Source organism: Trachemys scripta, chromosome 5, assembly GCF_013100865.1.
Source record: "Trachemys scripta elegans isolate TJP31775 chromosome 5, CAS_Tse_1.0, whole genome shotgun sequence".
In the NCBI taxonomy this organism is placed as follows: domain Eukaryota; kingdom Metazoa; phylum Chordata; order Testudines; family Emydidae; genus Trachemys; species Trachemys scripta.
The window spans coordinates 132,200,840-132,227,885 of NC_048302.1; the positions used below are offsets into that span (position 1 = coordinate 132,200,840).

General features: G+C 43.4%; 1 protein-coding gene across 1 annotated transcript in view; it reads left to right on the forward strand.

Moving 5' to 3' along the window:
• The window catches only part of PTPRA (protein tyrosine phosphatase receptor type A), a 242,743-nt gene that overhangs the window by 176,880 nt on the left and 38,817 nt on the right, over positions 1-27,046 (forward strand). Inside the window, exons 3-7 of the mRNA XM_034771308.1 lie at positions 8,013-8,091; positions 9,589-9,951; positions 11,160-11,180; positions 13,221-13,244; positions 26,601-26,685. Coding sequence (XP_034627199.1) covers positions 8,013-8,091; positions 9,589-9,951; positions 11,160-11,180; positions 13,221-13,244; positions 26,601-26,685 — 572 coding nt within the window. The remainder of the gene's footprint in view (positions 1-8,012; positions 8,092-9,588; positions 9,952-11,159; positions 11,181-13,220; positions 13,245-26,600; positions 26,686-27,046) is intronic.

Here is a 27,046-nt window from a genome sequence, read left to right on the forward strand (position 1 = left end):
AAGTAAATAATAATTCCTGTTGCTTTCACAGATCCAGGTGAAATAGGGTCCCATTATATTAAGTGCCATATGTACACATAGTATGAGATAGGGCCAAAGAAGCTTACAATATCATTTGGCAAGAGAAAGGAAGCGCTGTTGTACAGATAGCGGACAGAGGCACAGAAAGATTGTGACTTGCCCAGGATCATTCAGGAAATTTGTAGCAGAACCAGAAATTGAACCCAGATCTCCTTGAGTTCCTGCCTGGTGCCTTAACCACAAGCCCATCCTTCCTCTCCATGTAGCATGTGCTGTATTTGCTGTCACTCGCATGGAAGTGATCTGCTTCTACAAAAGCAAAAATAAAATGAGGTGAGCTTTAGGAAAGGGCCAGTAATTGTTGCGATTGCTCATTCTTTCTATTTACTGTGAAATGCAAATGGTAAGGAGGGGGGAAATGCTGTTTGGTGACACATCAAAGGCCTAGTCTAAGCTGCAGAGATCTACACAGGGAGTTAGTCAATCCGTATTAATGTACCCAAAAAATGCACCATAGGATTTAAAATAAAAATGAAAAATTGCAAAAATCCCTTGCTTCTATGACAGTGAGAAGGTTGCTACTTGGTTTTGGTTTTTTTTTTTTAGGGAGAGATCCCTCTCTAATGAGAAATAATAGTAAAATCCAAAGTGCAAAGCCTTCTGGAGCTTCAGTGCGGCATTAGGAAACAGAGAGAGAGAAATAAAATTGCCTCATACAAAGCCCCATTTTACAAACTGCTGACCATCTCCGGGGGCGCAGGGTTTGGAGGTCTGGGGGCTGCCTGGCAAATCGTGAACCTGGTAGTGCTCGGGCAGCTCGGCTCTTCAGCTGCACAGAGCTGAGGGGTCTGGGGGGGGGGCCAGCAGCAGCCACCGCCGCGGGGGAATCCGCCTGCAGCTCCCCCCAGACACCTCAGCTCTGTGCAGCTGAAGAGTGGAGCTGCCAGAGTGCTACTGGCTTCACGGTTTGCCGGGCAGCTCCCAGACCTCCAGACCATGCGCCCCCGGCCAGGCGTTTCCCCTCCCGGGCTCCGGCTGCGCTGGGGAAGCGCCCGGCCGGGAGCACAGGGTCTAGGAGCTGCCCGGCAAGCCGTGAAGCCAGTAGCGCTCGGGCAGCTGTTTTGCGTGGCTGGGAGGGAGGAGGGGGAATGCGGGGCGCTCAGGGGAAGGGGCGGAGTTAGGGCGGGAAGGGGTGGAGTTGGGGCGGGGCCAGGGCCCCGTGGAGTGTCCTCTTTTTTTAAATGTTTATATATGGTAACCCTACGAAAGCCAATTGAGATGTTGGCCCCATTGTGCTAGGCACTGTACAAACATAATAATTTCCTGCCCCACAGAGCTTGCAATCTAAATAGGCAAGTCAGACAAAGGGTGGGAGGAGAAACAGTGACTCACCCAAAGTCACACAGTAGGTTAGGAGGATGGGCAAAGCTGGGAGTAGAACCCAGGTCTCCTAATTCTCGGGCCAGTGTCCTATTCAGTAGACCATGCTGCCTCCCATAATGGCATGGACACGTGTGCCATGCTAATAAACAAGTGTCTGGTGGTAGCAATCTGTGATCACCGCTACTTCCAGGGGCTCTGTTCTCCCCCTGTAGGCTATGGGTAATTGCTATGGAGCTCAGTGTGAGTTATGTATAGGAGATACTAGAAAGGGAATGTTCCTGGGCTGGATTTCATTTGCTGACGTATGGCTGAGCAACTCTGTTTCCTGTACCATTCATCTGAGCCATGTGGTGCCTCACAAAGATATTTTTGAGGGATGTCAGTCATCTTAACAGTGTCTACTTCCCTCCACCGCTCCCTGTATTCTGTAGCTTCAAACTGCAGTAGTGCTATTGTAAGCTTTACTGTAGAACACTGTAGGGGATCTGGAATTCCCTGCATAGTCTCCATTCATGAGTCTGGCTCTTTAAATGCACATGGCTGTTATCTAATGTAAATATGGAAATATTTCAGAATACATTTTTAAAGCCGCGTTACAAAGCTGAGAACATTGACCTTTTGGAAATGATTTTCAGCTGGTGCAGTCCCTGTCGCTTTCCCCATCTCCCCCACTCCTGTTCCTGCACAGTCTTGCTAACACTTATTGCGGAGGTCTGGCGAAAGCCATCTTACAGTCGGGTCCTTTTTCTCTGGTGGATCCAGAGACATGACGTCAGGGTGTTTTTCTGTGAAGCACACAGGATGTTGCAGCCAGCCAAGAGCTGTGTTTATGTTGATAACGTTACAAGTATTTCCTCTCCGTTTCCGAATCAGCAGCAGGAGGAGGAGTGGGGGCGGGGAGGCTCAGATTGCTCTGGCTTTGGGGAAGGATACATGAGGCCTTTTCTGTTAAGAACTCAGCACAGCACTGTCATTTATTTATACTGCATTTGGGAAAAGGACTTATTTAAATAAAGGGACGGGAGAGATTCTCTCAGGGACAAGACTGACTTGCAAAGGTCTCATACTACATGGGGTGCGCTTTGTTGTTTTGCACTGTGGATCATTTTTTAAGGTGATGAAACAGCTTTGGCAAATGATAGTTGATGACATTAGCAGCTCCCAAGTCTTCTATTCAGTGATCTATCTGAGCATTTCTGAACCCTTCTCCTCCCTGTGCAATCTGCTTGAGATTCAACAAACTTTTTTTTTAAACATACGTCAAGGGGGCTGTTAAAGCATACAGCTGCATTACCACTGATGTAATCCTAAACCATGTCTGAGCCCTGTTAGCTAACTAACTCAGCTGTACAGGCAAGGCGGGACTTGCATCATTTTGTCTTTTAATGGCCTTTCTAGCAATTGCCCACAGGGCCATTCCAGGAATTGGTGTGTGTCTTTGATGTAAGTGCCTGTAGCCCTCATCAATACAGTGATAATGGCTATGTATGGAGAGCATTCTCTTTGCTGTCATTGTGCAGTCTGATTTCATTCCTGTCTTCAGTTAGTGAGGAATCAAAAAGAAAAAGACAAGTGCCTTATGAACCTCATTCTACCACATGAGGAGGCCGCCTGATCCAGTAAATAGGATATTATGCTTGGATTCAGGACTCCTGGGTTCTGTTCCTGATTCGTTGGGACTTTGGACAAAATTTCACCTCTGTACCTCAGTTTCCCCATCTATAAGATGGTGATAATATGTAAAGCCCTTTGAGATTTATGGATTAAAACCCCTACATAAGTGGTGGTAGTTAAGATAATATCTGATAGCATATTGTCAAGAGAGGAAGTATCAGAATGAGGAAGTAATTGTTTGCAACCAGACTTCATTCAAACTCCAAATGAGGATGTTTTAGGGCAGGTAGAAGAGCTAGGGACTCCGTGTAGTTCCTTAGGAACTTCGCTACTGCTATTGATTTTACTTGGAAGATGCTTAGATACTATTGGTAGGCAGGACTATAAAACCTTAAGATACATATCCAGTTTTATACATTCACCCACATACCTGAGCTGTTGGCAGCAAGAGACTGAGAATCTGAACCCATAGGTTCTGTTTCTGCTCTGTCACTGACTTACTGAGTGACGTTGGGCAAATAATGCCATTGTTCCTTCATGGAGTATGCTTAGGCGTGCAATGAGAAGGTATCCAGTTTATGTAAAATGGGAACAGTCCAAAATTCCTTTCTGTTGAAATAAGTGGTGGCGGGAGGTGCAATATACACATTTTCCATTGATCAGTGAGATATGGGTTGCATAGAGAGACTTGAAGAGCAGAAATCCCATGTGAGTACTAAGTGGTGTTGTTTCAGTGTGAATAGGAAGCCTCCCAGATACAGTGACTCATCTGTTCATCTTTGTACAAAATGTTACTCTAAATCCAGTGTTAGCATATGCAAGTAAATCCCAAATGTGTGTTAAAAATGAAAGGTGGGGGAGAGGAGAGAGACTTCCCTATCTTATTTGCCAGAAATAAGCATCTCATCAGATTATCTGGTGGAGGAACCACATACCTTGTAATCTGTGAAAACTCCAGAGCTCGCAGGTTGCCCTGCTGGGGTCCTTTTGACTGCCTCTGATCTTTAATCATGCACCTCTTAACAAGTGTTTGGAGAATTCATTTTCCAGCAGCTGAATGATTATGGCATGTGGGGTCTGCCTTTGTGGCCAAACCCAGGTTGAATTTTAGCAGCCATGTATGTGCTCTTCTCCGGAGAGGCACACTAGTGTATGGGCGGAGGTGTGAAGTTGAGGCTAATTTCACAACATGGATTTGTCAACAAGCCATATCAAACCAGACTAACTTATTTCTTGGACAGGGTTACTGGCCTAGTGGATAGGGAGAAGCAGTAGACATGATATCTTGATTTTAGTAAGGCTTTTGACGCAGTCCCACATGACCTTCTCATAAGCAAATTAGGGAAATGCAGTCTAGATTAAATTAATATAGGGTGGATGCACAACTGGTACAACGACCATACTCAAAGTAATTATCAATAGTTCGTTGTCAACTAGGAGGACGTGTCTCTAGTAGGGTCCAGTGAGGGTTGGTTCTGAGTCTGGTACTATTAAATATTTTCATTAATGACTTGGATAACAGAGTGGAGATTATGCTTATAAAATTTAGAGATGAAACAAAGCTGTGGAGGGGTTTCAAGCACTTTGGAGCATAGGATTAGAATTCAAAATGACTGACAAATTGGCTAATTGGTCTGAATTCAACAAGATGAAATTCAATAAAGATAAGGGCAAAGTACAGGGGAGTCGCATCTTACGCGGGGTTTAGATTCTGAAGTCAGTGTGTAAGGCGAAAATCGCGTATTGTCAAACGCTCATTGAGTGGAATGGCGGGTGGAATTGCCTGCACTACAGGTACAGTATTTAAATTGTTGTTTTTCTCGGTTTTTTTGGTTTGCCAAGTGCATATAGTTAAAATCACTTATGTTAAATGCGCCTATGATGCGACTCCACTTTACTTCATATAGGGAGGAAAAATCAAATGCATAACTACAAAATGTGAATAACTGGCTAGACAAAAGAGCTACTTAGAAGGATTGGGGGGAGGAGGTTATAGTGGATCACAAATTGAATAGGAGTCAACACTGATACAGTTGCAAAAAGGGCGAATATCATCTTGCAGTGTATTAACAGGAGTGTATGTGAGAGTTGGGAGGTAATTGTCACACTCTAACCAGCACTGGTGAGGCCTCAGTGGATGTACTCTGTCCAGTTCTGGGCGCCACACTTCAGGAAACAGGTGAACAAATTAGAGAGAATCCAAAGGAGAACAGCAAAAATGATAAAAGTTTAGAAAACCTGACCTATGAGGAAAGGTTAAAAACTGGGCCTGTTTAGTCTTGAGAAAAGAAGAGACTGAAGGGCAACCTGATAAGTCTTCAGATATGTTAAGGATTGCTCTAAAGAGGATTATGATCAATTGTTGTCCATATCTACTGAAGGTAGGACAAGAAATAATGGGCTTCCTCTACAGCCAGGGAGATTTAGGTTAGATATTAGGAAAAACTTTCTAACTATAAGGATAGTTAAATACTGGAATAGGTTTCCAAGGGAGGTTGTAGAATTCCCATCATTGGAGGCTTTTTAAGAACGGGTTGGACAAACACTTGTCCGGGGGCCTGAGCGCAGAGAGCTAGACTATGACTTCTTGAGGTGCCTTCCAGTCCTACATTTCTGATTTTGTGTTCCTTCCGCTCTGTCTTCATTACTTATGATCAGTCACAGACTTGTAATTCATACTGAGAAAAGTAAATGGCTGTGCTTGAGATGGCAGTAATGAAAAAAGTCTTTGTGATGCAACCTGACACCAGATGGGGTTTTCCTGCTTTTGGTTTCCTTGCAGAATGGAAGCTTGCATGGTTTATGGTGAAGTTTGCTCACATTCACAAAACTTTGAAGTACAGAGAAGCCTGAGACAAAAGCCTCACTCCAGCCCCCAGAAGTCTGGGAAAGTTAGGATCTGTATACAAACAATGTGGCTTAGGACCATCTCTGCTCTGGAATAAAATTGCTTTGCTGTATGTTTTTTGCATTTAAAATCCTATAGTTTAGCATAATCTTGATGTAAACCTGGGGAATCTGTATGCTTCTAGATTCTTCCAGATGCTTCAAGGGAGACGTTTCAGAGTAGCAGCCGTGTTAGTCTGTATCCGCAAAAAGAACAGGAGTACTTGTGGCACCTTAGAGACTAACACATTTATTAGAGCATAAGTTTTCGTGGGCTACTGCCCACTTCTTCGGATGCATATAGAGTGGAACGTATATTGAGGAGAGATATATACACACATACAGAGAGCATGAACAGGTGGGAGTTGTCTTACCAACTATGAGAGGCCAATTAAGTAAGAGAAAAAAAAAATTTGAAGTGATAATCAAGCTAGCCCAGTACAGACAAGGGAGAAGGTATAACTAGAACAGTTGTACTGAGCATATGATGCTTCTTGCTTTATACCTGTGCTCCAGGATCTGCACTGGTTTACGGTTACGTGTGAAAGAGTTGGTTGTAACCCTAAAAGCCTTAAAAGGTTTAGGTTCAGAATTTTTGAACCTTGCCTACAATAGAGAATTAAACCAGTTGTACTAAACCAGTTTCAGCACAAGCTGTTCAGTGTATATGCATTATCCATGCCTGAACCAGTTGAATGCATCCATATTAGCCCTAGCCTAAACCCTTTCAGATGTAATGTTTTCTGGGTAGCTATCCCACAATTCCTGGCTTGGCTTCCAGAAGCAGTGCATTCTGGGAGACGTTGCAAGACCACCAGTTGAACTATTTCAGCTTGCCTCTGTTCACACTGGCACTAAACTGTTTCAGATTGAACTGGCTAAGCTTTAACCAGTTATTAAATATACTGAAAGGCTAGCTGTTCTAACTGGTTATGAAGCCATTTGGGGAACATTCTTGTGTGTGGATGCAATGTGTTCTAAGTGATCTGGTCTGCCCTCATGAGAGCAAGTCGCAGAGACATCATCTTCCCTGTGTGATACCAGAGTGGTTCAGATTACTGGTTTAATCAGGAGGGGCTGGCAGCAGAGTGACTTCAATGAAGGGTCCTTGTCTCTAGAACTAAATCCCCCCCATTGGTCCAGCAGAGACTGGTTTTGTTGACCCTTGATTTCTGCAAGGCTTTCTGTGGGAAAAAGAGCTGAGAGGGTGGTATCGGGTGATGTGAGAGTCCCAGTTTGAGTGGAGCTGGGAGGACCTTGTATTTTGGACATTGTTTCTAGTGTGTTTATGACTTCAGTGTTGTCTGAGTGCCCAGAGCTTGGGATGGGCCCAGATTGAAACAGAGCAAAATAAATACATTGAGAACAGATGTCATAGGAGAAGGGAAAAAATAGGCTGAACATCAAGAGTAAAACCTTCTCTGGCAATGAGATTGCTTAATCAGTAGAACGGTCAGTTAAGAAAAGCGGTGGAAACTTTGTCCCAGGAGACATTGAAAATTAAACTGGACAAATGCCAAAAGCATGTACTACAGGGAATTACCCTGCTATGGAAACTGATGAACTAAATGGGATCTAGTAGGTCCTCTCCATCTCTGACTTCTGTGAGCCAACTGAATTGTGCTTTTAGATTAATTTACTAGTCTCTAGTTCAGAGGCCTCAGTGAGAAGCAATGTAACTTAGTGGACACTGGACTAGGATTCAAGAGACTTGGGTTCTGTTCCTTTGCTAGCCAGCAGGGTGACCCTAGACACTGCTCTGTTCCTCAGTTTCCCCACTAGTAAAATAGGGGTAATGATATTTCCTTTTTTCAAGCTGTTTAAGATCTACTAGGGAAAAGCTTCATATAATAGCAAAGTGTTATCAATAACTGTATTGGACAAAGTCATTGAGTCTGTTCTGTAGAGTGAAATCCTACAATTGTTCCCTGCATGTGATGGGGCGGAGAGATGGACTAACTAACCTTAGTAGTAGGACTTTTCCTTCTCAGTCTTCTATCCTCCTGAATGTGGGAGTGAGTAGTGGTTGGTAATGCACCCTGTGATTGAGCTGATATGGGGAAGTGCCACAGAATTTCTAATACAGCATGTTCACTTTTTTTCCCCAGGTCAACATGGATTCGTGGTTCTTTGTCCTCTTGCTTGGAAGTGGCCTGACGTGTCTAGGTGCGCACATCACTACCTCAGGTGAGACATGTTCATCGCTTCCTCTCCTGGTTGTAAACAGTAGTCGGGATTGAATGAGGAGATCCTCAAATCCTTAGTGACTTACTGCCCTCATCCCCTTAATTACCTGCCATGAAGAAGTGTCTGACAGGAGTTGCAGATGGTAGAAGATGATCAGTATATGGTGTCTGCTAGAAGATAATGCTGGGCCTGCAAACATTGAAGATCCTCACTTATTGTGTTTTTTGTTTGTTTTTTTTAATTAGTCATGCTCATAGTTAAGGTAGCAAAGGCAGGGGATAATATCTGTCTAAAACATCTGCTCTTATATTGCCCTTATCACTGCAGTATCTAAAGCCATCTCCATACTGTGGGATTGTGTGTTTTTTGTACTGTGGTCGCTACAGTAGTGCAAATCTCAAGTGTACATGTGATGCAAGATGGGGCTTGCATTAGTGCGACATACCCAGTGATCTACTGGGATAAGATACATTGGTGCAGGCCCTATTGTGCACCAGTGCCGTGTGTTTATATTAAGTGAAGTTCGACTGCAAATTCCCCAAAGCTAAGCAAGCCCTATATGCTGATTAACCAGTCTTACCAATGATCGCACTGAAAAATTCTTCCTTTCCGGACCCTAAGTCTAGTATGTGTTTAGAGACCCTGAGATTGAGTCAATGTGTGTGCACTGGATGCATCTATCACTGCCGATGCATGCAAGGTAATAGGTGCTTTAGGAATACACAGATACTGTATCAGCAGGGTTTATGCAAATTCTTTTTAATCCTTGGTTCATTGATTCCATTCAGGTGGACAATCCTGATTGCCTGATGGGGGCAGGACAGAAGTTTTACCCCACAGTGTGCTGGCTGGAACCCTGAGGCATTTTTTGCCTTGCCCTGAAGCATTTTTTAGTGGGCACATCCCACCTGACCAAAATCCTGCAGTTGTGGATGATGGACATTGGTGGCCTTTGTGCCTTCCTGTTGGCAATATCCCCCCACTGATCTTACTGCCATGATAGGGAATATAGTGGGAGGTCATCTTTTCCTCCATTCAGATTCTCCCACAGTGCCAAGTGAAACTATATTTGGACTCTGATAACTCAGTGCAAACATTTGCTGTGTCAAATGAAAGCTGAAGTCAGCTGCATTTAATACTGAAAACCTGCCTTTTAAATAATCTGTGGCTGAGAATGAATGGGAAGGATTGAGATTGTCACACATCCCTGGTTGCCTAGAGCCAGACCCAGCTCCCATTGAAGCCACTGGAAAGACTCCCAGGGATTTCAACGGGAGCTGGATCAGACACCTACCAGTCACTGAACTCCGGTTCAGATGCAGGGTCTAATTCTCCTTTCACACCAGTGTTATTCGACTGAAGTCAATGGCGTTACACTGAAGTAAAGCCAGAGGAGAATTGGTCCCATTTGGTGTTCCCAGGTTCAGCTGCCCCAATGCTGGGGAGGGGAAGGAATAAAAGGACATTGGAGGTTATCTTGTGCTTTGTTGCTTCCAGTGCCACCGTCCATAGAGCACACCTCTGCCATGCATTCCACGAAAGCCCCTACATCAGAGCCAGATGGCAGAAAGGGCACTAGTCCAAACAGTCTGAACGCTAGCTCTTCAACAACCGTAGTTACCAAGGCGCCTGGGCCTACTACCATGCAAGCCACAGAGCTCCCTCCGAACACCACTGTCAGCTTGCTGGGCAATGAAAACCGCACCATGAGGACAACTGTGCCTGCACCTGGGTCCACCTCCAGTCCACCCAGCACCACATATTCTGCTGCACAAACAGCTTCAGAAGACATAAAGACAGTGCCCGCAATGGGGAACATCACTATGGCAGTAACTTCTCCAGAAACCATTGTCACTTCAGGTATGGCAAGGACACTTTTCATTCCTTCCTCTTCTTCCCTGTGCTCCGGGCCCCTCGCCCCTTTAATACCTGGCTTTATTCTACTTTCTTCTGTTTCCTGGAAGCATTTGGAAACCAGAAGTAAACTTTTTAGGGCCAGCGCCCCAGCTGATGTAGACTGGTCCCTCTCCATTGAAATGAATGGAGCAAAGTTGACTTACACCAGCTGATGACCTGGCCCTTATACTTAGAAGCCAGGGAAACAAAACTCAGGCTGTGTCCAGGGAAGAACAGTGGTATGTGGCTAAGGCACAGGACTGGGATGCCAAGAGTCCTGATTTCTAGTCCCATTTCTGCCACAGGTTTTGGGCCAGTCACATCACCACTGTCTCTTTCCTCATGGGAAGGAAAAAGGGTCTACTGATACCCAGTCCCATTGGTTGTGAAGTCATTCTTTAAAAGAACACACAAGCAAGGAAAAAAAACACTGGGATCCTGCTCAGCTGAAGTGCTTTAATGGTCCAAAGGGCAGATATTATCACTACGTACTTGTATTTTGATAACACCTAAGGACCCCAGTCAGGGAGCCAGGGACTACTCATATGAAAAACACAGTCCCTGCCCCAAAGAGCTGATGATCTAGGTCACAGTTCTGAATGGGATCCAAGAAGGAATTGCCCAGGAAAGGGATCAGTGCCCCCTAGCAGTAGGCACTGAATAAGCAAATAAGAGTGGCAGTCCCTGCTCCAGAGAGCATACAGTAAAGGCCACTTTTACAAATGTGGCCCTTGATTTCTGTGCTGCAGGTTTTGTGTAAACTGAGAGACTACGGTTCGGTGGCTAAGGCACTGGCCTGGGGGGCAAGAGACCTGAATTCTTTCCCTAGCTCTGCCACTGACCTGCTGTTTAATCTAGGGACAGTCATTTCATCAATCTGTGCTTCAGTTTCCCATCTGTATAATGAGGAGAATACTTCCTTTTGGGGGAGATTCTCTGTTGTGTTATGCTGTGGGTCTGACTAGATGGTCATAGTGATCCTTTCTGATCTTAAAATCTATGATAATATAAAATGGGGAAGACCACTCTGACACACAGGAGGGTTTCAAGCACTTTGTGAGCCACAGATGGAAGGGACTATAGAAGTGCTGGGGATTGGAATAACAAAGTCTGGTGAAAGAAGTAAGGGTTCAGTCACTGACAATCATTATGGTTTGTTTTGCTTTCTCTAGGTGAGCCATCAAAAGGCCCAGGTAAGCACTTACCATTAGACACTCTTTCTCTAACCTAGGGCCTGACCGGTTTTAACTGAACCCTTGGTTCGATCATTCTTCGTATTAAGATACCATTAATATATATTTTATAAAGGGTTAATAAATGACTGATAAATGTTATATGCATGTTACAGACACAAGTAGATATGCTATCAATTGTTATAAGCACCACACTAAAAAGTGTTTATAGAGGTTCATAAGCCATGGTTATAAGCAACCTGATGGGACTCAATAACAATCAATTAACAGTTTATTAAAACATCTAGTAGTTTATCAACCCCTTGTAAACTTATTTATAAATGGATTCGTATGGGAAAGTGTGAGCCTTGTTTCTACATGGTTGGTTCTACCTTTTCTGACTCAAGCTTCGTCACTTGTACCATGTCTCTGCCTTGCCGTTCCCAGGAGGGAAGTGGGTCCATGGAAGGAGATGTGGGTGGGTTTTTTCCCTACCATGAATGTTCAAAAGAAGCTGGCTTTGTAAAAGCTGGAAACTCTGGGAGAAATGCACTTTAAATCTCACTTTGTGTTCCATGAATTATTTGGTTCTTTTATGTTTTGGAAGCAGTACCTGTTCATCCCCTCGCCTCCTTTTCTCCTCCCCGCCTCCTCCAGCCCATATGCCATGTGCATGTCACACTGTTTTAAGGAAGACAATTGTTTTACACTGCTGCTGACTTAGCGGGAGATACTACAAGTAAGACAAACACAAACAAGGATCACAGAAGTTAGAGGCTGAGAAAGACCTATTAGGTCACATCTGGTCCACCCTCTGCCAGTCCATAGCTGTTCCCTACAGTGCTTTGTCTTACAAGTGTGTGTCTTGAAGGGTAACCATTCCTAGAATTCTTGGACCCAGCTTCTTTATTGGATCAGGTCCTCAGCTGATAAAAATTGGCATCGCCCCATTAAAGGCAATGGTACTATTCTGATTTACACCAGCTGAGGATCTGACCCATAGTCTTTAGAAGCATGTATGCACATGGCCACTGTTCTCTGCTGCACTGGTGTAGAATTATGCTCTGTGAAGCTATGTGCAGTCACATTCTTGTCCCTTCTTGTCTTTCTCACTGAGCCTTGGGTGGTTCAAACCAACCTCAAATTTTACATAGCAGCAGCCCCCATTTCAGAGTCTGCTCAGCCTGACAGTAATCTTTGGATTCATCTTCCTGTCTGGCAGCACTTTTTGCTTCATCTTCCACTAGGCAAAGCTAATGGGACAAGTACAGGACTCCCTCTTAAAGGGGCCATAGGATCATTATGTGCTGAGAAGCTGAGACCCCAGTGTGAGGTTAAGTGGCAATAAAAGTGAACAGGATTCTCAATGCTACAAGCCAGCATTCATTAGAATGTAATAAAAAGTTTGAATTCCATTTGAAAATGGTATTTGTCATACTTCCACTGTTTACAAACCAGTGATTTCTTTGCCTTAAGAATTTCCTCAGTCTTGTGTGCTAGTTTTACTCCTGTTCTATTTGCCACTGCTATTATATTTTTATACAAAATAATCTTGAGTTCTTCTCAGGTTATTTTTTATAGTCCATTTCAATAGCCATTGAAACCTTTATCTGCCCATCCTTCCTGGACCTGGTGAGTGGTATGTTTCTAGCAATACCAACCCCCAAGTGCTCAAAAATCATGAGTCAGATCTCAAAAACATAAGATCAGTTCAAATGTAATGAGATTTGGAGGAAAAAAAAGTTGCAGTTATTTTATTTGGTTTCTGAGACATTAGGGCTCACTCAAATCATGTTTTCAAATTTTTCTCCACAACCAGAATAGCTAGAAATGTACTTTTTTTCTTGAAATGAAAGCTGAGGTTCTCATGTAATCACAGCACTCCAGCAGATAGGGCATGAAAAGAAGAACCAAATATTGTGAGGCTGGCACTAAAATCACAAGGGTTAATTGTCACAATATTGTTCTGTCTCAATTTCTACCCTCCCCCTGCTGCTTCTTACAATTTGTATTTCTCTGTGGCTAAGGTATTCTTGTTTTGTTCTTTTTTTTGTTGTGCAGGTGATTCTGATCAGGAGAGAAGAGGTGAGAAGTTCACATCTCATTGCCATGTTATGTCAGTATACTGTGTATTCCTCTGCTAAGCATGACCAACTGTGCTTTGGGATTTTTTTAATAGTATTTGAAAGAACAGAATGCATTCTTAGGGGCACAATATTGAAAGTCCTCAGGGGCCAGATTTTCAAGAACTCAGCACCTATTATTGGACTAGATGAGCTCAGCTTCCATTTAGACATCCAAGTAAGGTCCAGATTTTCAGAAGTACTCAGCCATCCAGCAGCTCCTAGGGTGACCAGATGTCCCGATTTTTTAGGGACAACCCCAATATTTGGGGCTTTTTCTTATATAGGCTCCTATTGCCCCCCACTCCCTATCCTGATTTTTCACACTTGCTATCTGGTCAGCGTAGCAGTTCCCCATGTGACCATTCTGATCACATTTTTGAAAGTGCTTTCTGCCTAATGTGTCTGGGCTCTCTAGAAAATCTGTCCCCTGTTTGGCACCTGTGGATGTTAAATTCTTTTGAAAAAATTACTTCTATTGGGAGTTCTAAACTCTTTTGAAAAATCTGGCATTAGAACCTCCATAGAGCTGGGTGAATAATTTGTATCTATGGGAGCTATTTGAAGAACTTCCCCCTCCTTTTCTGCTTGGGAATTGCCTGTTAATCATGATTTCTCCTAATGTGTTCATTTTTCAAAATTATTTGCTGAATAATTCCTGTGAATAGTTCTTGTTCATGAGCAGATCTGGTAGCAAATAATCAAAATTCCAGCTGTTTTGATTATAATGATAGGTCATTTGGTCTGTTTCTGTCATGTGATCGGTTGAGCTTAGCTGAGAGACTCAGGTTTCCCACTGGAATATTTGCAATTACAAATTAATTCAGAAATATAGGAATTGCCAGACCGGATCAGACCAATGGTCCTTTTAGTTTGGTTTTCTGTACTTTGAAATTAGCTTTCTGCAGCTATTTTAGCAGTACTCTGTTCAGTGTTTCAACTAGATTAGATTACAAGGTGCTCCAGTTAACTTGGTTAGATTTGCAACTCTCATGTGTAAATAACTAGGTAGATACTCTGTTTCTGCAAATGTTCTTGTCAATAAACATGTTTGCTAGAATGTTCTCAGAAAGTGAAAACAAAAGGGATACAGGCCAAGTGAATTCATTTTAAAATTTGGTTGTACACCTATGGAAGCTTTCTGCACAATTCCCCTACCTCCAGCACAGCATGTGTATTATTCAGTGCCCCCTCACACCTGCAGATGCTGAAACAAAAAATTTGATTTACTTTTCATCTCTGCTGCTGTTAATTTATTTTTTGCACTTCACTGGCTTGGACAGTTAAACTAAGCCAGTCAATTTCATTTTCTGGTTCTCAGGGACCAGTGAAAGGTGTTGGTGTTTTAAGTAATGCAAGGGGGATATTTAAACAAATACCCACATTTGTTGAGTTGGGCTTTTTTTTTGTTTTTTAAGTCTCATGGAAACGCTTTTGTTCCCATTAGATACAACAAAACATTTTTATTGCCTGAACCTAAATTTTTGCCATCTGTGAGGTTGCACTAGGGTACCTGAGAGCAGAATTTTATCCTATGAACTAGATCTCCTGTTGGTGTAAATCCCTGTAACTCCATTGAAGTCAGTGAGTTACATTGATTTATACCTGCTGCAGATCAGGTCTCATATTTTCATTCTGATTTTACTCTTCTTTGTGTCTAGATACTCTAGTTGTGGTGCTTGAACCTGCATTATTTACTCATGCAAGAACTCCCATTGGACCTGGTTTGATTTCTCTTACAATGATGTGTACATTAAGTAATTCCATTGAGTTCAGTGAAGTTATGACTGTGAAACCATGACAGAGATTAAAATCAGGCTCATTGGCTGACTTCATCAGGACTGGTTGCTGCAGGATCAGGCCTGTTATGAATAGAGCATCTTTGAAATTACACTGGAGTTTTCCTTTAAATCTAAGGAGCAGTGTGAGCAAACATTATGAAGAGTTTATAGGGAAGTGAAGACTTGGAGCAAAAATAGTTGTTGTCTTCTTTGAAGTCAGGGCAAATACCTATTGGGAGCTACTTATCTAGTATCTAGTATCAGGAAGAGAGAAATTGCTGGTACACTTGTAAAGAAAGTTACAGCAATATCTTTAACGACACTTCAAAACTTACCCCTCTTAACAAATTGCTAGTGATGTCTTTAATGCAAGTGAAATAAAGGATCTTTCACTGGAAGTGAGTGAAAATGTTCTGTATTTTTCCCCCCGTGATCATTAAACTTTCAAGAGGAGTGGTACAAGATGGTAAATGTTGAAAAATAAATTATTTAGGGCTGTTAGATAAAAAACAAATAACCCTTTCATTTTACTTATACACTCTGTGTCTGTCTCTCTCTTTCATATGTACACCTATAGCAGCGTCTGTATAAGATATGTTCCTAGAAACCTGAAAGAATTTGGTTTCTCTGTTTGTTTTTTAATCCTCAGATGGCTGTAGTTTGGAATTCCAAGTGCTACTGTAAGATTCATTACTGCAGAACAAGTTGAGCTTGATGGATTATGCCAGAGAATTAATGCCTCCTTATTCTTTGATTTGTTTCTTTAAATATGGTATTTTCAGAATGAAAATATGTATATCGTACCAGATCTTGGTTTTATAGCATTGTCACTACATTGCACACAATAGGGCCATTCAGAACTTCCTCAGGACTAGACCCAGAACCACCTGTTTCAAAAGCAGAGGCCCCTACTAGTTGAGTTAGAGGAGAATCTTTAGCTGACAGCAATATAGGGGCTACAATACAAAATTGAGCAGTTCTGATTCCATCCAGCAGAAGATAGTGGGGGGGGGAGGGGGTTGCATTTGTAGACACACGTGTGTGCATGCACACACATACATGCCAGTTCATTACAATATGTACAAAGATAGATATATTATCTAGTAGTTGGGGCAAAGGACTGGAAGTCAAGACTCCTGAGTTCTTCAGGAGATCAGTTCACATCTGGCTCACTGTGTGATTTTTATACAAGTCACCTAGATTTATAGATTTTAAGGTCAGAAATGACCATTATATTATCAAGGTTTACCTCCTGTATAACACCAAACAAGTAATTTCCTCTTGTGACTCCTGTATTGAGCCCAGTAACTTGAGTTTGATTAAACCATATCTTCTGGAAAGACATCCAGTCTTCATTTAAAGACAAGAGATGGAAAAGTCTCTGCGTCTCCATTTTTCCATCTGTAGAATGGAAATACATCTCTACTTTATAAGGTTCAGAGTAACAGCCGTGTTAGTCTGTATCCGCAAAAAGAAGAACAGGAGTACTTGTGGCACCTTAGAGACTAATAAATTTGTTAGTCTCTAAGGTGCCACAAGTACTCCTGTTCTACTTTATAAGGGTGTACTGAGGCTTAAATAATGCAAGTAAAGTGCTTTGAGATCTTGGGATGAGACGCATCATATAATTGCAAAATATTATTCATAGATATTGCTGAATTTTATTAAAAATTCCTAGTAATCCAGCAACTCACAGGAGGCCCATTGTACTAAGCAGCCTCCAAATTTATCCCTGTATCCTGGGGCTGACAATCTAAGAAGATGAGCAACATGTAAACAGTTGGGGAGAAATATGCAATAACAAATACAGAATTTTATAGTGTATCAGCCTATTCCAGTTGCCCCGCAGCTGCTTGCTCTTCACCTCTAGTTTCTTGCAGGTATCTCAGCAGAGGTGAGCATTGAGAAATATGGAGGAGAAGGAACTTGGCCCTATGGATCAGTTCAGGGAGGACGTTATGTACATACAGGGAGACATGGAGAACAGTGCTTCATCCACTAGACCACACTCCCATCTCACTGTCGATTTCCTGGTACTGTAAATATAGAGATTAGGCCTGATCCAAATGCTGTTGGGTATGGGGAAGTTCAGCTCCAGATCCCAACTATGCAGCATGCACGTACCTATTAGGGCTGTTAAGCGATTAAAAAAATTAATCGCACTGTTAAACAATAATAGAATACCATTTATTTAAATATTTTTGGATGTTTTGTATGTTTTCAAATATATTGATTTAAATTACAACAGAATACAAAGTGTACAGTGCTCACTTTATATTTTTTATTACAAGTGTTTGCACTGTAAAAAGACAAAAGAAATAGTATTTTTCAATTCACCTAATACAAGTACTGTAGTGCAATCTCTTTATCATGAAAGTTGAACTTATAAATATAGAATGATGTACAAAAATACTGCATTCAAAAATTAAACAATCTAAAATTTTAGAGCTTGCAAGTCCACTCAGTCCTACTTCTTGTTCAGCCAATCGCTCAGACAAACAAGTTCGTTTACATTTTCAGGAGATGATAATGCCCAATTCTTGTTTACAATGTCACCTGAAAGTGAGAACAGACATTCTCATGGCACTGTTGTAGCCGGCGTCACAAGATATTTAAGTGCCAGATGCGCTAAATAGTTATGACCCTTCACTCTTCAGCCGCTATTCCAAGGGACATGTGTCCATGTTGATGATGATGGGTTCTGCTTGAAAACTATCCAAAGCAGTGTGGATCGACGCATGTTCATTTTCATCGTTTGAGTCAGATGTCATCAGCAGCAGTTTGATTTTCTTTTTTGGTAGTTCAGGTTCTGTAGTTCCTGCATTGGAGTGTTGCTCTTTTAAGACTTCTGAAAGCATGCTCCCTAATTAATCCCTCTCAGATTTTGGAAGGCACTTCAGATTCTTAAATCTTGTGTCGAGTGCTGTAGCTATCTTTAGAAATCGCACATTGGTACCTTCTTTGAGTTTTGTGAAATCTGCAGTGAAAGTGTTCTTAAAATGAACAATATGTGCTGGGTCATCATCAGAGACTGCTATAACATGAAATATGTGGCAGAATGTGGGTAAAACAGAGCAGGGGACATACAATTTTCCCCCAAGGCATTCAGTCACAAATTTAATTAACACATCTTTTTTTTTTTTTTTTTTTTAATGAGAGTCATCAGCATGGAAGCAAGTTCTCTGGAATGGTAGCCGAAGCATGAAGGGTCATACAAATGTTTAACATATCTGGCACATAAATACCTTGCAATGCCAGCTACAAAAGTGCCATGCAAATGCCTGTTCTCACTTTCTGGTGATGTAAATAAGCGGGCAACGTTATCTCCTGTAAATGTAAACAAACTTGTTTGTCTTAGCGATTGGCTGAACAAGAAGTAGGACTGAGTGGACTTGTAGCCTGAAGTTTAATGTTTTGTTTTTGAGTGCAGTTATGTAACAAAAAAAATGTACATTTGTAAGTTGCACTTTCAGGACAAAGATTGCACTACAGTATTTGTATGAAATGAATTGAAAAATACTATTTCTTCTGTTTATCATTTTTACAATACAAATATTTATAATTAAAATATACACTTTGATTTCAATTACAACACAATACAAGATATATATGAAAATCTAGAAAAACATCCAAAATATTTAATTTCAATTGCTAGTCTCTTGTTTAACGGTGCGATTAAAACTGCGATAAATCACGATTAATTTTTTTATCACGATTAATTTTTTTTAGTTAATCGCGTGCATTAACTGCGATTAACTGACAGCCCTAGTACCTATATGTAAATCTTATTTTTGTATGCATGTATGTGCTGCAGGATCATGATACAGCCTGGGAAAGGCAGGTCACATCAGGAGAGCAGTCCAGGAAGGAGCTAGGAACATGTGGCATGGAGCCAATGGAGAGATGAGGCTGGTAATAGGTGGAGGGAGGTAGTTGGGAAGTCATGTGGCTTGTGGTTGGAAAGAAAGTAATGTGTGTGATGGCTTATGGCAGGGAGTTGAGAGCAAGGGAGGAGACAGGATTCCTGTTGGAAGGGGAAAAGAAGAGAGGCTGGTTATGAGTCCCTCTGTATACTACTCCTTAGAACAGTGGTCCCCAAACTTTTAGTCGTGTCCCCCTTTACCCAGTCCGCGCCCCCCTGGGAGCCAAGGTCGGGGGCCCAGGCTGGGACCAGGGTAGGGGCTGCAGTTAGGAACAAGGCTGTGGTCAGGGCTAGAGCTGCGGCCAGGAGCCATGGCTGGGGCTGGGGGCAGAGCAGGGCTGGGTGGTGCTCCCTTCCCACCCCCAATAGGGGCTGACCAGGGCCCTACTGTGCTCCCCTGAACATTCCCCTGCAGCCCCTCTAGGGGCCCCACAGTTTGGGGACCACTGCCTTAGAACCTAAGGATGCTACTTGAGAGCGTGGAAGGCATGTATAGAGAATATTGTATTGATTGGTGTCTTAGCCAGATCCACTTCAAAGAAAGTGGATTAATCATCTAAGACCCTCTATGGGCTCCAACTTTTCCTTCTCCCCATCTCTGCCAGTTCCAGGGACTGTAGTTGTTGTTGTTAATAACAAAATTGTTTCTGCTGCTGCCCCCTAGTCCTGAGGAACCTTGTGGTAGCTGCAGTTTGGAATGCCCATCTGGCAGCCAGCTAGGAATCAGGGCAAAAAAAGTGTGCATGCATGCTCTGCTAGGTTTCTAGAACTGGTCCCCCTCTCCCAGATTTTACACCATGTTTTTCCACAGCTGGGCAGAGCACTTATCTAGTTTGGTACTGATTTTCATCTCTTCTGATTGACGTGTCTGCTATGAAATGTCAGCAGGGATTCCAGATAACTCTGAATGCAAACCTGTTTGTTAGTGAACACTCCCAAATGAAGCTTTACATCAAATACACCCTTGTTTAATAGGATGGTAATAGCTTTTCTTTGTTAGCCCTGTATATTTTTATAGATTGACTCATGATCAGACAGGGAATCTGAATATGCTGAACCATAGATGCAGAGACTTTTAGACTCTAAAAGAAAATAAGAGCATGAAGACCTTTAATCTCTTTCCCGGCATTATGATTGTTAATCAGTTATTTAATTAGAAATTAGTGAATTAAAACCAGTGAGCCAAATACATCCTTGGAGGTACTGTAATTCCTTAGGACAGGTGGACTTACACCAGGAGTGAATATGTCCCACTCTTACTAGTTTCAAGGATATCACTGAGGTAGACACTTGTTCCTTTTGTGCACTTGAAAGAACTGTCAACGTAAACTTCCTCTAAAATTCCTTATCTGCAACACCTTGACTGGAGGAAGGATGAATTTGTGGTCAAGGCACTGGTCTGGAAAAATCTGGAGTCAATTCCTGACTCTGCCACTAATTCACTGTGTGATCTTGGGCAAGTCACTTAATTTCTGAGTCTTCCCTTCCCATCTGTAGAAAGGAGATAATGATCCTTCCTTTCTCCCATCCTTTGTCTTGTCTATTTAGACTGTAAACTCTTTGGGGAAGAGACTGTCTCTAACTAGTGCAAATACAGTATCTAGCACGATGATGAGGCTCAGTTTTAATGCAAATAATAGCTAAAAATGAAACAAACTTGCTAATGTGAGGTACATTTTCCATAGTGGTCTTGAAGCTTTCACCTGCAAAATGTCATGAGTAAATCCCACATGTCCTATGGAGATCTGGGAATTGTGAGTCAGCTGTTCCCAACTGGGTGGATTTAATTGCTGCCTTGGCCTTATGTTGGCCCTCTGCTTTGGGGAGAATTTCACTCAGCTGTGTGCACGTTTCTTGTAACTGTTGCAATCCTTGTAATGTCTGTAAATGATGTGCACACATTTTTGCGTGTGCGTATATGCGTGCATTCATTTTGCATTTACAAACCCCAAACACAAGTGCTGACAAGAGTCTAGCAGCTCCCGTTAACAGGGAGACTGTATTCGACTAAGTGAGGGACGGAACCAATAACAATGACTTAATGAGACAGCCTCAATGACTTGCCTTTTTTCCCCCCCTTCCCCCTCCATGGGATTTCTTGACAGTGATGGGTTGCTGTTGACTTTGGCCTCTTTTGGCCTGTGCTGATTTCTAAAGTCAATATGGCCTTTTAAACTAAATATCCAAACAAAACACACCTGGTTTATTTTCCCTATTCCCACACCCCACCCAACCACACTGTCTGTTGCTTGTTTAGGGTGTTGAAAAAGCAACAGGCACATAGCAGTGGGTGGAGTCTTTGAGCTCCTGGCTTTGTGATTTACTTTTTCACTGGGCTTTTATGAACAAACTCTTTTTGGTTTATCTTGAGTTGTTTTTATTCTAGTTTCTCTTTTTCTCCAAATTTGATTGTAAAGAAAACTGAAGGGAGCCTCAGTGGTTTGAGCATTGGCCTGCTAAACCCAGGGTTGTGAGTTCAGTCCTTGAGGGGGCCACTTAGGGATCTGGGACAAAAATCAATACTTGGTCCTGCTAGTGAAGGCAGGGGGCTGGACTCGATGACCTTTCAAGGTCCCTTCCAGTTCTAGGAGATGGGATATCTCCATTAATTTAATGTAAGGTTGGCAGCATGAATACCTGCAGCCTCTGGACAATGTTTAAGAAGTGTGGATGGCTTTGTGGTTAAGGCACAGTTCTGAGTCTCAGGAGACTGGGGTGTTCCTGGCTCTGCCACAGACCGTGTAAGACCTTTGACCAGTCATGGGGGCAACCAGTGTGCTGATCTCTCTTTAAAATCTGGCCCTTCATTTCTCTGTGCTGTCTTTCTTGTCTAATTACATTGTGAGTTCTTTGGGACAGGCACTGTTTCTTACTATATATATGTACAGTGCCTAGCACTATCTAAAGTAATTAGATGCCCCCCGTTACCATAATAATGAGGGCCTCGCTCTTTAGTGTAGAGCTTCTCACAACACTGTCAGAATAGGGACATACTATCTCCATTTTACAGATAGTTTATCTGAACCTCAGTTCCCTAAGTGACATGCCCAAGGTCTCACAGAAAATCTAGGGCAGAGCAGAGAATTGAACCAAGTCTCCTGAGATCCCAGGCTGTCTCTACCCATTAGACCATCTTTGCAGTAGGGCCTATATCTCAGTTGTAACTTCTAGGTTCTATCGTAATGTGAATAATTAATAACACCACTGTGTTTTGGGTGTTAACTGGATTCCACTGAAACCCGCTTTCAATTTTAGCGAAGTTTTTTGTGCACGAATTTCCCTGTCTATTTTTAAATCAGCACCAACGTTTGAACTCCTTTGTGGGTTTAGAAAGTGTGTGCAGGAGGGGAGCCCTGCTCTCATAGGAGCTTTTGAGACCCACCAGATCAAGGCTCTCTTGCTGCAGAGACTAGCAAGGGCATAGGAAGGATGTGTGACCATGAGATATGAACTGCGGGAAGGAATGGAGGGGGCAGTGGGAAGGCTTCTATCCAAATAGTGAACTTTAAGCACTTGGCCTTTTGCTGGGCCCCTCTGTCTGCCCAGGTCCCCTGTGCGCGCACACACTCTATGCCTCCATAGTCCTGCATTCACCTTCTGTGCCTTTTCTCCCTTGCCCTATTCCATGCTAACTCCCTTTTGTCCTCCAGGGGTCCCCACATGCTAACCCCTTCATGTCTCACCAGTGCCCTTCCTTCTCCTCCTGCCTTCCCAGAGCCCAGAGGGCACCACTCCATGTGTGCACTCTCACCCCACTCTCCAGCTCCCTCCACTGGTTCATGTCCCTCCCTCAATATTGCCAACCCACATGTTCAAAAACCATAAGATTGGTTTAAATATCATGAAATTTTATTAATTTTATAAAAATAAATATATAGTTTGTTTTCTTTGCCTTTGCCTTTCTGAGCCATTAGGGTGCACTCAAGTCACATTTTCAAGCTTTTCTCTGCAACCATGAGGGCTAGAAATTTAATTTTTAAATGAAAGTTGATATGCTCACATAATCACATGACTCCGGGAGCTGGGGCTTTAAGAAAAAAGAACCAGCTATTGTGAGACTTGCGATAAAATCGCAAGTTTTGATCACGCTGCCTTCTGTATCATGTCCTTTCCCAGATTTTGTGCCTCTCCACATTTCCCTTTAGTCTCCTACTCTGAAGTCCAGGCCCTGGCCTGTCACCTACCCCCCTCCCCGCTCTATCTGGCTCAGTCTACCAGCTGAATTCAGTTTATGTTCATAAACTTTTCTCTGTATGCACTTAACAACCCCAGCCCCAGCCCTCCCAAAACCACAAAAGGGCCCCTTGCCTCAGCAAGGCCAATGAGTATCTTGGCCAACCATTTTAGGGATATAATTTAATAATATCTAGCTCTTATATAGTGACTTACAAAGTATCATTATCCCCATTTTACAGATGGGGAAACTGAGACATGGGAGAGGAAGTGACTTGCCTAAGGTCATCCAGCAGGCCAGTGGCCAAGGCAGAAATAGAACCCAGGTCTCTTTAGTCAGTTCCCTTGCTCTGCCTGCTGGGCCACACTGCCAGAATAAACAACCTCTACTTTTCCAAGCATAAACTAAAAGCGCATTTTCAGAACACCGTCACTTTAAAAGTCTTGCTTTGATATTTACTAAACATCCCATGATGGGATGCAGTGTGCAGAATTTCAGGAGATTCAACTTCTTGGTAAGGTTCTTAGAGAGGGAGTGAGAAAGAGAGAGAGAGAGAGAGGGTGTGAGGGTCCAGACATTTTATTATCTGATGCAGCTCCTGCGAATGTCAATGGAATGACTTCTGTTGACATTAGTGGGAACAGAATCCAGCTAGAGGAGCTAGCTTTAGTCTTAACTATAGACCAACTTGCAATCCCCTTTCCCTCCCCGGGCCCGCAAGCACTAAATGTTGTTGTTGGTTCATTTCACTTCCATTCACTGGAAATGCAGCCCAAATAAAGAGACCAAGCTAATGATTCCCTAGAGCAGTAGTTTTCAATTTCTGGTCTGCAGATCCCTGGGTATCTGCAGACTATGTCTAAGATTTCCAAAGAGGTCCACACCGCCATTTGAAATTTTGTATGGGTCCGCAGATGAAAAAAGGTTGAAAAACACCGCCCTAGAGCAAACGCTTCCAGCCGCTGTTGGCAGGTGATTGGTGTGAAGCATGATTAATAGGCAGTAGCTTTGAAAGGGAGCACATCTAGCAGCAGGATGCAGGAAGCTTGAGGGTTTTCACAGCTATACTTTTGACATTTCTGGCCTGACAAGTTAGAGCTTTTCTACTGTGGCCGTTAACTGTGGTCCCGCTGCCTGGCCCACCTAGAAAACCCCAAGCAGGAAACAAAATGGAGAGCCCCCTATCTGCTCTTCTCCCCCCCCCGCAACCCCCGCAACCCCCATCCCAGAAGATATTGCATGCTGTGTGAACCTGCTGCTGCTCTCAGTGAAGTCAATGGCAAAACTCACACTGGCTTTCACAGTAAAGGATCAGGTCCTCTGTGAGCTAGCGTTTCATGATGAGTTAACATAGGGAGAGCACTTTTGTGACCATGTCTTGCACAGGGGTTAGTGATTGCTAAATGTTGTTGAGAGAGAGGAGAAGGTAACTCCATACACACAGCCAAAGCTGACTGTGAATGCCCCTGAAAATGCCACCAGATGGTATTGTTGGCATCCCCGCTTACTCCAGCTCATTACAAATGCACAGCATATGCCCTTCAGGGCTACTTCACTGTCTGTTTGACTTTGCCTGGCTCCCCATCTCTCTCCATATAGGTCACTAGCACCAGCAACCAATTTGGCAGCTCTCAATGGTCAGCTGCAAGCACCTCATTTGTAAAACCTGTTGCATGTTTCAAAGGATGAGAGCATTTTGTATAGTTAAATCTGCAGTGAATTTGCAAAGGAGTCGCACATTTCCTGCCCATGAAAAGCGTGTGTGTGTGTGTGTGTGAGAGAGAGAGAGAGAGAACTAACAGTTAAACAGTTTTACTAAAGTTTTAGCTAATAACCTACAAGTGTTAAGTGCTACAGCATATATAGCGGCTTGCTTAGAATCTCATTCTCAATAAATCAAATATCCGTAGAGAGAGAGAAATAGAGATGTGAACCAAAACCCATCTCTGAGTTTGCTCACCCCCTCTCTGTGATGGGCTGAAATTGATGCTAAATTTAATCACCTTGCACTCTGGGAAATTTTGGATTTGGATTTGAACCCTCCTACTTCAGAAGTGTCCAGGTCAGGGGTTTGTTTTGTTCATATTGCCCTCTCAGTACATAGGAGAGGGAGATGGGCCCTGAATCAAAACCATGATGCCACTAAACTTTGGATGTGGATTCCAACATAGTGACTTATGCTCATCATGCCTCTAATACACGTAGAACAGGGGTGAGCAATAATTTTTGCAGGGGGGGCCACTCCATGAATTTTGGTACGTTGTCACGGGCTGCACATTTCTACTATATTAATGGAGGAGGTGCGGGGTCTGGGAGGGAGTTTGGATGCAGGAGGGAGCTCTGGGCTGGTGCAGAGTGTTGGGGTGCAGGTGAGGGGTATGGGCTCTGGGAGGGAGTTTGGTGCAGGAGGGGGCTCCTGCCTGGGGCAGGGGATTGGGGTGCAGGAGGGAGTGCGAGGTCCAAGAGGGAGTTTGGGTGCAGGAGGGAGCTCTGGGCTGGTGCAGAGTGCTGGGGATTCAGGAGTGGATGAGGGGTGTGGGCTCTGGGAAGGAGTTTGGTACAGGAAGGGGTTCTGACCTGGGACAGGGGGTTGGGGTGCAGGAGAGGGTGCAAGGTGCAGGCTCTGGCCAGGAGGCGCTTACCACAGGCGGTTCCTGGCTGGTGGCACAGCAGGGCTCAGGCAGGCTGCCTGCATGCATGGCCCCACGCTGCTCCCAGAAGTGGCCGCTGCTGGCATGTCTCTGTGCGCCCCTTTGGGGGAGGGGACAGCGGGTCTCCGTGCACTGCCTGCACCCACAAGCACTGCCACCCAGCTCCTGGAGCTGTGAGGACGGTGCTGGGAGTGGGGGCAGAGCACGGAGCCACCTCCCCCCCTGCCAGGGGTGTGCAGAGACCTGTCAGCAGCACCCGGCCGCTTCTGGGAGCCGTGTGGGGCCACAGCAGGCAGGCAACCTGCCTGAGCGCCCCACTATGCCGCGGGACTTTTAGCAGCTAGCAGATTGCGAGGGGGCAGCCAAAAAGCCTGGCGGGTCGGACAGAAATGTTAGACGGGCCAGATCTGGCCCGCAGGCCGTATTTTGTCCACCCCTGATGTAGAAGGAAAGGGAGATATTCCACTGTGTGAAATACCCCTAAAATAGTTCCATTCCTAGGGTCAGATCCTGCAGTAAAGGATTTTTCAAGGAAGGTTAGGGTGCACAGAATCAGTATTTAGAATATTAAAATAGGATATCAGTCTGGGGCACTCTGTAAGAGATGAGTAATGCTGAAGTATACCATATGTGTTTCTATCATGTATGACTTGACAATGCATCATTATTAAACAATTTGATCATCTTTAGGCCCGAAATTGTAGAGTGAGCTGGCTTGTAAAATGATATAACTGGATGTTTTAAGATAACTGCTGATTCTTTTTTAACTGATTCTACTTTTTTGTTTCAGATGAGACTCCAATTATAGCTGTAATGGTGGCCCTATCTTCCCTGCTAGTCATAGTATTTATAATTATTGTGCTGTACATGTTAAGGTAAGAAACATTTATAACACTCACTTCCCTATGGGATATTAGTGACATGTTTTCATTCTCCTTAAGTTAATTAACATACACTATTAAGCAGATGGCTTGCAGCTATGCTAGCTTGGGCCTTTTGTTCTGTTTCCTAAGCTAAGCAGGGCCGGCTTAGCCAGTATTTACAAGGGAGACCTCCAAGGACTATGCAGGTAGTGTGCTAGTAATTGGGTAGGGGATGCTTTTCCCTCTGGATCAGTGTAAAGCAAATCCTCATCATAAAGGTGGTGCTGTGCCACTAAAGATGGATTCTTTGAGATTATAGGTCCCGACTCCTTGTGCCATTAAAAGTCTGTTGATACTTTTTGCAAAGGTAAGG